This window comes from Raphanus sativus, chromosome 4 (genome assembly GCF_000801105.2).
Source record: "Raphanus sativus cultivar WK10039 chromosome 4, ASM80110v3, whole genome shotgun sequence".
In the NCBI taxonomy this organism is placed as follows: Eukaryota; Viridiplantae; Streptophyta; class Magnoliopsida; order Brassicales; family Brassicaceae; genus Raphanus; species Raphanus sativus.
Window position 1 is genome coordinate 13,628,156 of NC_079514.1, and position 17,024 is coordinate 13,645,179.

The window sequence follows — 17,024 nt, forward strand, 5'->3', positions numbered from 1 at the left end:
TCTCGTCAGTGATTTATTGCATGGTTAATTTTTGTTTGTGCTCCCGAAATGGTTTTATGCTAAGGTGGACTCTTTGTGCTCGGGATTTCTGTGGAAAAATAGCATTACTTCTGCGGCTGGAGCAAGAGTTTCCTGGAAGCATATCTGTACTCCTAAAAAAGAGGGAGGTCTCGGTATCAGGTTGCTAGAGGAGTTTGAGATGGTCTTTAGGTTGAAACGTATGTGGCTATTTTTCTATGGATCAGGTTCACTTTGGGTCCCGTGGATTAAAGAGAATCGATTTAATGGTAGGAGTCTATGGCTGATCAATGATGCGCCAAGGTTTTCGAGTGCGGAGAGAAGTATGCTCCAGCTAAAGGACCAACTTCATAGCTTTCTCCGATGCAGCGTCGGTGATGGTAACAAGGCCTTGTTTTGGTACGACTATTAGACGGAGCTGGGTCCTTTGCATCTCTTATTCGGAACCATGGGTCCCCGTTCTCTTAGGATTCCCCTTGCTGCCGCTGTTTCTCGTGCGGTAAACAATGGAAGTTGGAATCTTCCTCCGGCTCGCTCTGAATTTGCAGAAACTCTTCAGATTATTCTGTCTGTAACGCCGGTTCCTTCAGCTGATTTCAGAGGTGATGTTTATTTGTGGAGAAACGTCTCCGGAGGTTTCGGACCATCTTTTTCATCCCGGGTTACTTGGGAAAGACTGAGAGTCGTTGCCCCAGTAGTTCCATGGCATTCGGTGGTGTGGTTCAAGGAGAAAATCCCACACTGCTCTTTCTTTACTTGGATGGCCTTTCTTGGTAGATTGCCTACCCGAGATCGTTTGATTTTCTGAGGTCTTTCTGTACCACCAGGTTGTGTTCTTTGCTCTTCATCTGATGAATCAATTTCACATTTGTTTTTTATCTGTCCCTTTGCGGTTGCTACTTGGACTCGTTTTTTTGTGGCAGGTACTTGGCGTCAAGGCCATCATCCCTCGCAGACGTCCTTCATATGTGCCAGCATTTGTCCGGACCTCATGCTGATCGTGCTGTGGTGGTGCTCAAGCTGCTCAACCAAGTGATTGTCTACAACCTTTGGCGGGAGAGAAACAGCCGCATCTTCACCGGTGTATCATCGTCACAACAGGCGATCTTCCACAAGGTGGACCGTTCGATGCGAGATCGACTGCTGTCTCTATCCCGGCCTTCTGTTACAGCTCTTTCTCTTTTTTTGCTTGAGTTGTATTTCTAGTTCATTTCCCCTTATAGTTAATGTTACTTTCTCTAGATTGCTCTCTTCTTTGCTCCTCCCTCTTTTTTCTTCTTTTCTTTTTCTGTTGTAATAAGTTGTGTTTCACAACAATGTAAACTCAAAAATGGTATAAATCTTAACATTTAGACCCAAAAAAAAGTCTCAAATTTTACACATGCATTTTTTTAAAACAAAACTAAAAAGGAAATTTACGAAGTCATGAATTTTTCACCATTAACCACTTAAAATACTTAAGAAAAATCTTTTGATTTAAAAGAAAACTAATTATAACTAAATCTATAATGGTATCTAAATCTCTATAATATTAAAAAATATCTAAAATATTATTCGAAAAGTCAATTTTCTATATGTCGCATTCACGTTAACTCTTATGGTGGTTGACTACGATGACACCAATAATGAATTGAAAATATTACATATAATTACTAAACTAAAATTGATTTTCCTTTTTTTAAATAATTTCTGTTAATTATAAGTTTCCTTTTTAGTTAATATGTAATTAAAAACATTTATAAATTAAAAAACGAATTTACAATAAAAACATATTTATATATAATGCGATTTCACAAAAAGGAAAGTTAACAAAAATAATTTTGATATTATTTGAAGAATAAATATTTCCTTTAAAACATAATCTTAAGCAACATAAATATATTTCAAAGTAATAAAAGTATTTGCGTTATATCTATATATTTTCTCAGATAATTACAAAAAGATTAGATAAACGAAGATATTTTCAGTTGAATAATAATATTTTATTATTACTGGTTTATTAATAATATTTTATAATTAGTGATTTATTAATAATATTTATAATTAGTATTATTTAAATAGTTTATTCATTATTATAATATTTTTGACTAATAATATTTTATAATTAAAGAAAAACTAAAAATGTCTATAAAAACATTTTATCTATATAAAATAATTTATCAAGAAAATAATTAAAAGAATTGGTATTTAGTTTTAAAATGTTAAATGATATTTTTGTGAAAACTAATTTTACCACAAGCATATTTTGAACAAATAATTACAATTTTTTTCTAAATAACATAATCCTAGATATTTTTCATGAACTAAACCTATTATATTTTCCACAATTAAAATATATATTTTACTTAATATTTAGTTTGCTTTTTTATGTTCTCTCTTTATATTTGTACAATCCAATATACCTATAATAAAAGTGCATAAGAAAATCTGAACTATTATATTTAAGATTATTTAAAATAATTTTTAGTTTAGTTTTATAAATCTAAGGTATAATATACTTAGAATTTACAAAAATATTTTAGTTATTATAAATATAGATATGTGTTTATGAGCTTAAAAAAGTTATCAGTTATGTTCTTTTATGCAAGTTTATGCTAATCATTGCTTTATTCTTTTAAATATTTTTAGAAAATCAACAAATAAAAAATTATTAGAAATATTACAAAAATATATATACACATTTAAGATTAAAAACTAAACTTTTACGATAAACAAAATCAATCTGATTTGGCTTAATAAAAATAAAAAACAATTATACTTTAATACAAAAGGAATATATGTCACCTATCCACAAAATGTGTAATTAGACTAATCAATTTTATTATATCTAAAATCAAAGGTAAAATAAAAAAAACATATTATTTTATAGTAATGTTTATTTATTTTTTATGCTTCAAACCATACCGACTTATTTATTTCAAAATATTATCGTTATTTTTATTTATGTATTTTGAATCGATAAATACCTAAGTTTATTTTTCTATTTGATTTTAAAAATAATATATATATATATATAATATTATTCCTAGAATATATTACATGTTTATGAGAAAAACCGATCTAAATGAAATAACAAATTATTCAAAATTTTAATCTATTTAGTAAAAGAAATATTATGGTTGAATTCGAAGAATTTGATGTTATCTAATATACTAAAGTTATAATCACACTAGTCATATATTACATATACAAAATAACGTGTCTAACTAGAAAAATATAGTATTATTTATATAAATTATAAAATAATTGAAATTAAACTATTAATAAATTATTACATTATATTTACTTTATAAATATTTATATCCGTGTATGAACACTGGAAAATCACATAACATACACAGAAAAATCACATAGTTTTATAGTATTGTTAGAAACGATAAAAACTAATCTCTCTCGATATACATATGTGTGTGATTGTTATTATATATCTTATTTTAACTCTAGCTAATGCATAAGAGTACTGTAAGATTTACACGACTCAGGCCACAAAACTCCTACATCATCAAGAACGCACACATTGAAATGATCCATCATACTATAAGATTCAGTTGCCAATCGCTTGACAAATGATAAACAGTGGGATAAAAAGGAGAGGAAAACAAAAATATGAGGGTTGCCAAAAAAAGGAAGTATTTCTGTAAAAAAGCTTATCAAAGAAGAAAAAAGGGACACACAGAACATAAGGAGAACAAAAAGATCATGTAAGAAGGATGGAGAGGGTAGTATATGAAGAGATCAATACAAAAGAGAACCATCTTGCTACCCCTACCCCAACAAGGTGTGCCCTTCTTACTCAACTTAAAATTTATTCATGTGAACTCATTGGGCCTTCTAAGAAAACACTTGTAATATTAGTTCTTAGTCAAAATTACTAAACCCGAGCCTACAAGTGCATTTCTTGCGCTTTTGATTGAAGGGAGAAGGTCAAATTACTTCTTTTTTTTTTTGAACGACTAAGTCAAATTACTTCTTAAGATCTTGATTAATATATAACCTTGTTCGCTGTCTTTGGATGCTACTGCATATTAAAAACTAAATATATTGGTATATTTATTAATTCGTTGCAATATGACCATTCATAATAACTGGTCAAGGAGATCGAAGCAATACTGATACACACGTATACACAAGATAATCATTCTCATTTCCAATTTTATTTCATATACAGTCATATAGATATTGTTAGAAAAGCATATTTCCAAAAGAATATTCGACTTCTTTTTCATTTTTTCCATATTTTTTTGATGCGTGTGTTTACATGCCATCATTGGATAATGTTGATGTAACCTTGAATTTGTTCTTCCACTTTACGTTTATCCTTTCGTTATCCACCTTAAATATTTTTTATGAATATAGTTGAAACACTGTTTCATTCTTATTATTATTTGCATATCTGTATTAGATGGCTAATGGCCTATTACTAAGTTAGAAAATTTTAATTATATTCCTAATATGTTACAAATGGTTTATATGTATGACATTATTTATAAATTATCGGCTATCAGAATTTCTCAAATGTCCTGGATGGGGTTTTGCATTACATCCATGCAAGTCCTATGGACCATTTCTATGTGTGGCCCACGTGATATGGGTCCCAACAGCTCTCTTTCTATCTTTATCAAATTTGTTCACAACAGTTTGGAACAGTGTCCACTAGTTGACGCTAGATGTGGCGTTTAATCGCATCAAACTAATTCAAATGAAAAGATTTAGTTGAAGTTCAGGCAAGTTTTGCCAAAAACCAAACTGATTAAACCGAACTAACCGAATCAAATTTACCGGCCACCTTTGATCCTCTGAACATGTTTTTTGGTCATCGTTGTTTTAGTGCTTAGGTTAATCATAAGTTCTACCAAGATAAACATCTTATTTATTTTCTACTTAATCATAAACCTATATACAGAACCCTATTTACCACTAAACAAAAAAAAAGGCAACAGACTCAGGCTCCCACATTTTTCATCAGTATTTGGAGGTCCATGTTTTCAAAATACAGTAGTAGTTCAAGAGTATATACACATATTTAGAGGGAGCTCGATTGTTCATATATTATGTTCTTTACATTTTAGTTTGGTTCTTCTTAATAGATTTTTTTTTAAAAAAAAATTTAGTGTAATTATAATTTCAATTATTTATATAATTGTTTTTGTGAAATTCATGTTTTTGAAACTTAGCCTTAGGGCCCTAAAAGTGTAGAAACATCATTGTATACCTCTGAATATCCATTAAAATCTTATATCGTATTTTGTACATGTACAAATCCTGATTTCAACTTAACCGAACTGAGCCTAATGACTTGTTACAGATCAAATATAATTTTACAAAACCAAACTCTAAAAAACCCCCAAGAAACCAAAATATTCTAAATATTTTCTCAGAATTCTAAAACACAACTTCAGAAAGAGACAAACTCTATTTTCTAAAATCAAGTTCTAGACCTGAAAATGATAATATTTCAAAAGCATATTTATTGATTTAGATTTCTTCTTTGGATTTTTCCCTTAAATATTCCTAAATTATACAACTATCATTTGATTAATCTATTTATATAATGAGTACTGACTTGATACATAAAAGTATACAAACACAAATATTTACCACTAACTACTTTAATAACAATTAGATTTTGATCCACACTTTAAAAGAATGAATATTCTTTTAGCCATCTTAATAAAATTTGATTGATTTTATAACTTTTATTGGAAAATAAATAATTTTAAAGTTGTTATATTTGTGTTTCAAAAAAATGTTCTATAAAAAGTGTTTGGAAATGAAAGTTCAAATTAATATTTGTTTTTTTAAACAGTGTTTTATCTAGATTCTTTCAAATTTATTAAAAATGATATTCAAATTAAATGAAAAATATAGTTTACATAAAAATTAAAATGATTACATTGACAAAATATGGAAAATATTTTGTTAGTTTAAATAAATAATATTTATATTAAAATTAAATGTTAATGGTATAACATTGTAAATAGTTTTGAAAGTAAAAGCAGAATCTAGTAGGTATTATTTTTTAGTAGCATAGATGAAATTGTTTTCATCCATAACCTGATGTTCATAACACTTTAATATTTCTTTTTTTTGTCAACTAACACTTTAATATATCTAGGTCAAGGTAAAAAAAAAGAAAGGAACTTAAGCTTTCTCTCTCCTGAGCAACCTCTATTTTCTCTTTTAAAGTCATTGTCTTTTCCCGATCTCAGTTTCCGACTGATGACAGTGGGCTTCCATAGACACGTCGTCGGTCGGGATTCACGGTTTTTCTCTAGTTTCTCCTCTTTACGGTTACGCATCTTCTCAAAGTCGTCTGTCATTTTTGGCTCTGGCATGGATGGCTCCGACGGGGCTGCATGTCCGGCTTTGCTTCCTATGCTGCACCTTCCTCGTGGTGGGCGATCTGCTTTAACTCCAAAGTTGTGCTGTTTTTTTCGGTGGTCGTCGGCTATCGTATCCTTAGATCTTCTCGAGCGGTATCAAGTCTTCGTTATTGTGTTTGGTGGTCGGGTTTGGATGAGATCTCGAGTATCATCGATGAAGCTCTCCAAAGTTCAGATGTACGGGTTGTAGTTACTGAATCTCTTTAACTTCCGATATTGTTGTTGGGGATGAGTTTCGGTGGTCGTGGTCATTTCCCGGATGATTCCGGTGGTGAAATGGGGTGTCTAGGGGTTTCGGCGGCGAGTTCAAACCGAAAGAAATGATGACATTTTAACCATTCGACACGCGTCTTTTCTTTAGACCGTGTCTCATACGTGTAGGGTGATGGATGAGATTGGATCATTATCTTTTTTTGGGTTTGGAACTAGTTATGTGTTGCTATATAGTACGTGGACTGGCCTTTTGGGCTTTGTATGTTTTTCCTTTGGCCTTCAAAACTTTAATAAACTATGATTGCAAAAAAAAAAAAAATCTAGGTCGAGGTAACAAACTTTTATGTGAATTTGAGCTACTACTAAGACCATGTTTATCGCGGTCTCTTAAGGCCCATATTTAGTGTTTTTAGCTTTAAAAAAAAAAGAAAATTGCTTAATTAAACAAGAGACGTAGTTTGATGAAGATACACAAAAGACGGGTTTTTGGGACACGCGTCACACATTCACGTTTCTTTTCTCTCTCTCGACCGATGCTCTTCTCTCCTTCCCTCTCGACTCCTCGACGAAACCGACTGTCTCTGGTCATCTCTCCTCGAATCTTGTCTCTGTTTGATGGGGCTCAGATTCGCTTGGTGCAGTTCGGGACTGATTGGCTGACACAACCACATAGGTACTTTTGCCTTATTGGTTTGTAAGCAAGGATTGGCTCCCGCCTTGCATCAACTGAATCGGAGCCTCCGATGGTGAAACGAGTCCAATTAGATCTGGAGAACAGTTTGATTCAAGTTCTAGGGTTTGGATTCTTACAATCTTCATATGATTTGATTTCTAAAGGTAGATAACCAGGATAAAAGGTAATTGGTTTATGGAAATCTTCTGGCTTTTTTTCTTTAAATTGTTGATTTAAGTTAAAATCATTAATAAAAACGTATGTGATATGAAGAAAAAACGGTTTGACAAATCCACTGTATGATATGAAGAAGATAGAGATCTCGTTACATGAGCAATCTCTTGTCTTGATTTTCTCTAAGAAGGTTCATCTATATTTTGATTTAGCTTCTTGATGAAATCAATGTTTATCTCTAGTCTTATTGTAGTAGAAACGCATGTATAGAGATGTCCACTTCCATCTCTTTATTTCAAGACAGCTAGCTACACTTCCACTTCCATCTCTCACATGTATTTTTTTCTGCTTCTTATGGTTGTCACATGTTTATGTCTTGTAATAGGAGCATTGACTTGGGTTTGCAGAGATGATTAATGGTTCTGCTTTGTTTTTTCTTTTGGTTTTGTTAATGGGATCATCGGAGATGGGTTGCAGAGAAACTGGGTCCTGACTTTGCAGGAAAGGAACTTGACTTAGTCACATAGGCCGGTTGGTGATTGCAAGAACTTGTTTAAAGCATTCACTATGTTTGTTATCTTCTTTGCTTTATGTTGGGAAACAATCTGCAGTGGGCACTACAAGCATTAGGTGGATGGGAGAATGAGCTTGATTACTGCCAAGAGCTCCTTGAAGCTGACGTCTTTAACAACTTTGCATGGAATCAGGTAAATATGATTCATCAGTACACAATTTTGCTAGATTGTGTTTCCCAAATTTTTTTTCAAGAACTCATAAATAAAAGACTTGCATTGGAGGCTTTAAAATGTTGGGTCTCTTAAATATGTCTCTTGACCTCACATTTATTACTAATACTATTAAAAAAATATCAAGAGACCCATTTTGGGTCTTTGGGATAATCATGCTCTAAAACTTTATATCCCACCGAAATATAATATGGCTGCATGATAATGAATACTGTTCATAGAATACAACAGGAAATACAAAAAAACACCTCATCACAAATCTACTTATCTTAAATTTATTTGACTCAATAGCTATCTTTATTTTTATATAAAGAATTATAAAAAAATTCTTTTGTCAAAAAATCATGTCATCTTAATCTTATTATTCGTGGGGTTCCCTACCTGTTTACTAAAGAAATTAAAAAAGAAAAGAGAAGACTATGGCTTACGTAACTAATGGGTCCACCGAATGACAATCATACCCTTCGCTATTCTCTCTTCTTACATTTCATAAATCGCTATAAATACGGTCTTAACGTTACTCATCCCTTGGCTTGCAGAGACAAACCTACTAGAAGAATCCTTTACTCTTCTTCTTCTACAAATCTCTCTCTCTCTGTCTCTCTCTCTCTAGTAGACTAGTAGTTATGGTGACCAACTCCACAATCAAATTTCTCTGTAGCTACGGCGGGAAAATTTTACCTCGTTATCCCGACGGCAAACTCCGTTATAACGGCGGTCACACCCGCGTCCTCGCCGTTCCCCGCTCCGTCTTATTTTCCGGTTAGTTCCCGCTCTTATTTGATTTTTTTATTTTTAAAAACGATTCTGTGGAGAGAGAAACTAAGGAAGCGCGTGTCATGCGTGTAACAGAGCTAGCGTCTAAGATGGCGGAGATGTGCGGTGGATCCACCGTCACCATACGGTGTCAGCTTCCTACGGAAGATCTCGACGCGCTCGTGTCCGTCACGTGCGACGAAGATCTAGCGAATCTAATCGAAGAGTACGACCTCGTTTCCTCCTCAATGAAGATCAGAGTCTTCCTAAACCCGCCGAGATCCGTTAAATCATCGACGATCTCGCCTCCTCCGTTGGCTCTGCCGTCGTCATCATCTTCCACCACTTCCTCTAACTCATCGAGTCCTAGATCTCCGTCGCTTTCGAAACCACCGCTACCTCCGTCGCCGCCGAGGTTAACGACGACGGCGAAGAATCAGTGCTACGGTTGCTACGTCCACCACCGTAGTTCGAGGAATATGTACCTCGTCCACAACGGCAATCACTGGCAATAACCCCAAGCCACCAATCAGATTAATAAAAAAACAAAAATATATATGAAAAATCGAATCTATATACTTGAAAGAAAAATCTTCTTGATATAAGTGTAAAAGAAAGAGAGATATAAAGGTGTACGTTATCTCTCTGTGACGATGACCCTCGCCATTAATGAAATCATCCTAAAAGCTTTTCTTTTGTCTTGGGGGTGAGTTGGTTTCATTCCTTCTTTTGTTTTCCAATTGCTTCCGGTTATCGGTACTCCGGTTTTGGTGAACTCGTGGCCGTTCCGACATATGTCATCCCTACCTTATCTACTCTTCCGTTGCATTATTCTGTTTTGTTGCACCGTCACCGTTTAGCGGTTGTCATTACACCTGTTGTCCGTTTCTGTGAATTACTTTTTTTTTTAAAACGAACACTTTTTCTTTAAGGTTTTTCTTTTTATGGTTTACTTTTATTTAATATTTTTTAAATTTTTTTTTATTTCTCGAGTTTTCCCACTTGCTTTTTTGTGTGGTTTATTTTTTCAAAAATGTTTTGTTGGTATATTATAATTTCTGTTGAACTAACATCTTTAATCACCCTTTTTCATCTGCAGGCAATCTTCTAAAAAAAGTTCAAGCCAAAGGCGTAACCAGTATACTCGTTTATGGTATGTGTTCAATTTTTAATTTTCATTGTTTAGATTATTTTAACTAAGAGGTATGTATTCTGACGTTTGTATTTTCTCTGATTGCTTTTTTATGGGGTAGATGAAATTCGGAAAATGGGGATAAGCTTGAGAGAAGACAAAATAATGTTTGGGAATAAAAAGAAGAAGAGGTGATAATGAATGATGATAAGATTCGATTTTTTAATTAAAATGGGTCCCGAAATACAGCTGGTGCGGAGAAGGAAGTATAATACTAGTTTCGGAAAATAATGTTTCAATGGATTTAGGTTGAGTGGGAGAGGAGAAGACACCAAGTACGATTTAAATTGAGGCGTGAATAATGATGACCTAAAAACAGGGACGTGAACTTGTAGATATTTTTAAGGCAATGAATCTATTTACTTAACTACTTGAGATGGACGTACTATTAGGCATTGTTTAGGAGCTATAACGAGGTGGAAATAAATTAGGCTGTATAACACCAAATTAGGCACCTTATTCTACAGAATATAGTGGAATGATGACTGCAACGATGGATGGATAATCGCTAAACATACTTTCAAAGACATTCTTAAACTTCAGGCGGCGGTTATGCTATAAAAGAAACTATAAAACAAAAGGAGAAAGACTACAGAAACCATAAGCATTTGCTTGGATGGACTGTAATGTAAACTAAGTGGTTTAACTTAACCACTCAATTACACAAGCCAACATTCAATAGAATCAAATATAAGGTGGACCGGATTGATCTTGATCATTCCAAAAACATGGCTGTTTGACTTTATCATCATGGAATCATATTAAATTCTTTGGTCCACTTCGACACTTTCAACTAACTTTAACTTCTGATCACAGACATGAAACATCAAACTCAATATGCTTGACTTGTTCAGCATTGAATCTTTTTTTCTAACTTCCCTTTATTTAAACCTCTCTAATATTCGATTAGTTTGAACGAAAATCACAAAACCATGGATCAAAATCTTGATAAATCCCCAAAATTTGAAATCATCTGACATGGTTGATTACTCCACCATGAACTTGCTTAATATGTGCAGTTTAACATTTCATTTGTTTTGTTCTGAAGCTGTTTATAAAACGTTTTTTACAGTTTATATACCTGATGCAATCTTGAAAATGAAGAATCTTGAGAAGTGTTTGATGTTTCTTAAACTTTCTTGAATCTCTTCCTGAGTCTATATGAATGTTTCTTAGCCTTAGGATTCTTAAGTGACTGCCCACAATCTAACCGAACTCCCTGAAAGCATAGCACATTGCAGGTTTGGTTCTTGTCTTTTATTGTAAATGTTTGAAAATTGTTTTACTTTTGTGCTTAACATTTCAAAGATTTTGTTTGGGAATCTATACTTTACCTACAAACATCGGACATGGATCACAGAGTCTGGAGAGATTATCAATCCAGCTGAAGAAACACCGTTACTTTCCAGCTTCAATAAGCGAAATGTATTCCTTGAAGTATCTTGACTAACATATAAACGAGATCAAAATGGGATTCCAAATTCCATCGGGAGAATAACAATCATGTGTAACAATACAAGTTTCTACAGTTTTGATGAAACACAAGTATTTTATAAGAGTATTGGATCAATACTTAATTTTCATTTAGTTTTAAATTTCAATTTTAGGAAACTTAACATAGTATTAAAGTCTTAAATCTAATTACTCTGTTTTTGGACTTTTTTTTTTTGAAACACAAACTTTCATTCATTCAAACTTAGCTAGAGGTCAAAGGTGCCTCTGTTTCAACATGATATGTTTAGTCAGTCCATCGGCTTCTTTGTTTTTGTCTCTCGAAATACAAATAAAGAGATGAAATCAAAATTACAAGCATAATTCAGAATATCTGCAACTACTCCATATATCTCTGGTATGGTGCTGCCTTTGTTGGACCTCAGAATCATGAGATAAAAGATCAATGGCTAAAACAGTCATTATCTCGAGGTAGAATATTGGATTAGTAAAGATTAATGGATTGAGCTTAAAGCTCTAAAGATTATGTGATTCTTATTTTTGAAGCTTGATGTTTCCATAGGACATAACTAATATATAATAGATTTGAACCAATACATTAATTGTCGATTAACTTGGCGGAAGTCCATGTAACTTAACTAAAAAGAGAGGATCCGTTTTGAGGCTGAGCGATATGGAGATGAACCTGGCTGTCTCTCATGGGGAAACCTCCATGGTTACTAATTTTGTTTCTGGTCTGATTTAGACCATTGGATTTGGGGGAGAACTAGGTGATGGTGGAGATAAGAAGCCTGGAAAAAATCGCATCTCACCAAATCTGAGTTCTGCTCAAGTTTTTCTTCTACTAGTTTTCCGATGGACTACTTGTAAACACATCATGACCTTGTTTATACCGTATTGTGCAAGTTTGTGACAGGAGAATATTTTTTTTTGAACTTAAAGAATAATATCTTTCTCTCAAACACTTCTCTCCTTTCTCGAAATTAATTAAAAACTGATGTACATTTTTCTTTATTATTCGGTATACAATGTGGTAGTATGACAAATGAATATTTCCAGAATCAAACAAGCTTCAAAGAGACAATGAAAACACTTGACTTGAGCGACAAGAAACCAGTAGAGCAAAAAATCTCCCACCATCTTTTCTTTTCAGATCCGTTGGCTTAAACTCCTACTGATCGACAATAACTTGCAAAACATCTTCTTAGGTTGTCTTGGGATCGAACACAACGCCATAAACCTCGAAGGAGTGCTCTGAAATCCTCCGTTAGGTTTAATTTCAACTCTTTCTACATCTTCTTCTCTTCTTGTTGTAAAACTTCTTCTCAAAACTGCTGTTTCATTATTGGTGATATTGTTTGCTGTTGTAGCTATCGCAGCTCGTGCTTGCTCCACAAATAGGATTTGCACAATCACTCTCAGTGGAAGCAGCTGGTTTTGTGCAGCATTCTTGCTTGCTTCTACTGATAGTTTCTTGCAGTCCAAGATTCTGCATAACCTCTTTCTGTCAGTCTTATCAATCTTCTGATGAACCTGAAAACATAAAGGGTGTGAGATAACAATCAATGCAGTGTTGTCTCCAATTAATTTTAACCTTATTCAGAAAATATTGACGATATATTTACAAATGTAAGAAAAGGTTTGACCAAAAAAAAAAATATTTACAAATGTAATGACGTAGTCTTAAAAGTCAATAGTTATATCTATATTTTTGATATTTATTCGACCGCTCCGGTTGTGCATTGGACATGCTATTAGACCGCCCTGAATCCTGAATCAGTCTATCTTATTAAAACAGAAACATTCTATTGGATCTAACATTTATTTTGTAAGTTTTTAAATTAAATACACATTTATATTTTATAGTTAAACCTACATTAAATCACTAATGTTTATTTTTTTTATACTACTATCCATGTTTCCAAACAATATACTTATTTCTTTATACTACTATCAATATTTCCAAACAATATTTTTTTATACTACTATCAATGTTTCCAAACAATACAATAATTAATCTTAGTTACTTTGTATCTATCATTTTCTCTTTAAAATTTTGTAAAAACGTCATAATTTCATAAATTGCAAAATAATGAATTTTAAAATTTGGATTATAAGATTACAAATTATGAAACTACTACAATTTGAATCAAATTAGATTACATATCAGTCATCCATCAGTTCAATCGGTTAGTCTCAGATTTTAGTGATTTTTCTTAATATGAATATTTTAAAAATCTAAATTGAATTGTTAGATCTCCGGATTAACCGGTTTAATCACAATCAGGTTGAATTTAAAAACACTGATTTAAATGCAAAAATATTTTAAATACACACTCTTTAAAAATTACCAAAATATTTGTTAAATTATTATTGAAGTTTTCATCATAAAATATTACGCGCTTCCAAAGCGTGAGTCAAGATCTAGTGTATGTTAAAGTTGATAATAGCTTCTAGTTGTAACATTTTTTACCTGAAGATAGATATCAATCGCTTTGTACAAGTCATCATGACTGATCCTTGAAAGATCAGGTATCGATTCAGCCAACTCAAGAAAGCTAGACACCGTTAAGTTCACATCTCTAGCAATCTCTTGAAGATATGAATCAACAAGCTTTGCTACTTTAACCAACAACGGAGGAAAAGAAGAAGAAGACAGAGATCCTCTGATCTCTTGTATCTCTTCCATGTTTTCTTCTGAACGAGACCTTCTATGTTGAGTTCTTGTTGGCCTGATCTGAGACAGAAACTGCTTCACCATCATAGTCACAACATCCACATCGTATAACATACCTGACTTATCCGATAAGGGTATCAACAGCTCGCTTACCGTTGCCTTATCAAGTTGGTTTCCCGCCTTCACCGCGAGTTCCATCTTCGAAGCAGGCGAAACGTTCATAACATTCGCTGTCTTCAGTAACTGAAGGAAGAAGCTACAAGGAACAGCTGATCTTTCTGTCGGTAGAAGAGAGATAACCGATTCCAAAACCGGAGAACATTCTTCAATGCTTGGTAACCATCTAGAAGCATAGATTCTAAGAGCATTACCGATTAATCTCGGAGATACGTTCCGGTTCGATGACTTTATCGCCACCATTGTTCTCTGGTAAAGATCCAAATCCAAATCAGCTAAATCTTCACCCCACCAACGCGAGTTCTCTGCCTTACCATTACACAAGCTTTCATCTCTTCTTCTCCTCGACCGGTTTCTCGACAACCCCGTCTCCATAACGTTCGCGAAATCGTCACCTGGAGATGCATTTACACCGTTGGCAATCGCCTCGATGCAACGGCTCGTGATCCCGAGATCTTCAGACCACGAAGGTAAAGCCTTTGTGGTCTGAAGAGTGACGAATGAGTCTTTCCAGCTCTTGAAGACACAAGAAGTCAAGAAATGCTCGAGTCTTTGGACAAGATTCTCTGTCTCTCCGGGCTCGACTTCTTCCGTCATGCCGAGATACTCCGCTGCGCATCGTACCGCGACTACGTTGTGAGCGCTGAGAGTGATCGTGATGCCGTAACAGAACTTAGCACAGAGCTCAAAAGCCTCTGTTTCGCCGGGAAAGTCAACGAGTTGTATCACTTTCTGTTCTTGTGAGGTTTCGGGTTCTTGTGATTGTGAAGAGACTAAGTTCTTTAAACGCAAGCATTTTGATAACATCGGAAACTGCAAATATAAATTGCGCCAAAAAAAAATAAAAAAAAACTCAGAAATCAAATCTTGAAAATGTTACTATGAAAAAGTGGATTATTATTACCTTGTGAAGAAGATATTTGGTGGATTTTACTTGGATTATAAGATCATTCAGTAAATCAGAAGACACAGACCTGTAAAATTTTCAGACCGAACAGCAAAAATGATCAGAGATTGGTCGGAACAATTTAACAAAAAAAATTAGAAAATTTGAGAGAGAGATAGAGACGATTGAGTTCTTGTTATTACCTTACTGCTTCTACAGTGTAGAATGTATCAGGCCGAAACCCTAATTCCATAAACTTCATTTCCGGTATGAAAAGAAAGTCGCCGGTAAAGTCGGTTCCGGTTCGCCGGAATAAATTAGATTATGGGTTTTGTCGAAACCGGGAATTGGTGTATGTCAGAACAGAATCGCCTCCCGGAGATCGTCAATTTTTGTCTCAAGTTCTAGTAACCGGTGGATTTACTGCCGGAAAATGGTAAATATTGCCGGAAACTGAAAAGAATAAGAAGAGACCGGTGGAGCTCCGACGACGGTTGGATGATCAGCAGCTAAAGTAACGTTAATCACAGGAAAGAAACTTGGATTTGGACGAGAAAACACTAATCCTTTCTCTGGAAATTGTCGATGTTCTTGTCGGAAAACGAATGTGAAAGACTTTAAGGTGAGAGTGTACAACAAACAAGAATCTGTTGCACACAAATTTATAAACGAGTGCTTTTGTAATAAAATAGTTAATTTTTTATTCGCAGAATGTAATTTTTTAAGGTTAGCTGATTACTTTGAGAAATGATTCGCTTTTTTGTCACACCACCTGAGAACTTTCGTATAATCAATTTCAGCAGAAAGCACAAAGTATTAGATATAATATAATTTATTTTAAATTTTACAGGTGAAAGAAAAAAAGCTAAAGTAATAATAGACGATTGATCAAAAAAAGTAATAATAGACGATGATGATATAAGGGTGATTTTGCTCAATATTCATAAGAGCTAAAAAAATTAAGTATATAGCTACTGAATAGTTAATGTGACAATTAGAGCCAAAGCTTGACATTTTTCTCCTTCCACTTACGTGAGCGTGAATATAAGCGCATCACATTGTGTGGCAAACATAATCAAAATATGTTATACTATAGATCATATAACATAGTCCAAGCACTAGTACAAATATAAATGGTGAAAGGAGAAACATGCTACAAACGTTGAAAAATACCATATCAAGACTATACGATGTATATGTGATTCGAAACAGAAACACACCTGAGCATCTACCAAATTTTTTATGCGCCCAATCATAATAGAATAAACCAAAAAAAATACAATTTAGTTTATCTTCTTAGATCATTTTATAACTGATAGTAGTAAAAGTGAAGGTATAAATAAGAGCAGCGGATGAAGAGATGATGTTGTTACTGCGTAAAGTAAAAGAGAAGAATAGGTGGTGGGAGAAAGAAAAGAACCTACACTCGACCTATACCATAATTTATTATATACTATTTATAAATATCATATAGTATAGGCAAAGACAAACAAACAAACACAAATTCATACACTCTAAACTCAAATCATAAATCCTAAACTCAAATTTTAAATCCTAAACCTAAACCATATATCTAAACCCAAACCATATATCCTAAACCCAAATCTTAAACCCTAAACTCATACCATAATTTGTTCTATACTATTTACAAATATCATATAGTATCGGCAAAGAGAA

The 17,024-nt window shown here is 33.5% G+C and overlaps 2 protein-coding genes and 1 pseudogene across 3 annotated transcripts; 2 read left to right on the plus strand and 1 right to left on the minus strand.

The window, feature by feature from the left end:
- Positions 1-343: 343 nt before the first annotated feature.
- LOC108850343 (uncharacterized) lies at positions 344-1,211 on the plus strand (annotated as a pseudogene).
- A 5,860-nt stretch (positions 1,212-7,071) lies between these two features.
- LOC108848377 (uncharacterized) lies at positions 7,072-9,663 on the plus strand. Its single transcript, XM_057006942.1, has 4 exons — positions 7,072-7,992; positions 8,073-8,168; positions 8,747-8,969; positions 9,060-9,663. Exons 3-4 carry the CDS (start codon positions 8,834-8,836, stop codon positions 9,476-9,478), a joined length of 555 nt encoding a protein of 184 aa, XP_056862922.1. The 5' UTR covers positions 7,072-7,992; positions 8,073-8,168; positions 8,747-8,833; the 3' UTR covers positions 9,479-9,663.
- Positions 9,664-12,580: 2,917 nt separating this feature from the next.
- Positions 12,581-16,110, minus strand: LOC108852940 (BTB/POZ domain-containing protein At3g26490). 2 transcript variants are annotated; one of them, XM_018626412.2, is made up of 5 exons: positions 15,551-16,110; positions 15,366-15,435; positions 14,438-15,274; positions 14,081-14,356; positions 12,581-13,140 (listed from the first exon to the last, which is right to left on the minus strand). In XM_018626412.2, exons 1-5 carry the CDS (start codon positions 15,607-15,609, stop codon positions 12,757-12,759), a joined length of 1,626 nt encoding a protein of 541 aa, XP_018481914.1. In that variant the 5' UTR covers positions 15,610-16,110; the 3' UTR covers positions 12,581-12,756. The 2 variants fall into 2 exon arrangements, with proteins under 2 accessions (XP_018481914.1, XP_018481913.1); XM_018626411.2 differs by having other exon boundaries at positions 14,081-15,274; positions 15,551-16,108.
- Positions 16,111-17,024: the final 914 nt, after the last annotated feature.

What these genes read in the sequence shown, in the direction of transcription:
- LOC108848377 (XM_057006942.1), top strand. Translation starts at nt 8,834, where the DNA reads ATGGTGACCAACTCCACAATCAAATTTCTCTGTAGCTACGGCGGGAAA. An exon ending in CCGCTCCGTCTTATTTTCCG is followed by an intron (nt 8,970 to 9,059) that starts GTTAGTTCCCGC and finishes TGCGTGTAACAG; the next exon opens with AGCTAGCGTCTAAGATGGCG.
- LOC108852940 (XM_018626411.2), bottom strand. Translation starts at nt 15,609, where the DNA reads ATGAAGTTTATGGAATTAGGGTTTCGGCCTGATACATTCTACACTGTA. An exon ending in TACACTGTAGAAGCAGTAAG is followed by an intron (nt 15,436 to 15,550) that starts GTAATAACAAGA and finishes AAAATTTTACAG; the next exon opens with GTCTGTGTCTTCTGATTTAC. An exon ending in CCAAATATCTTCTTCACAAG is followed by an intron (nt 15,275 to 15,365) that starts GTAATAATAATC and finishes TTATATTTGCAG; the next exon opens with TTTCCGATGTTATCAAAATG.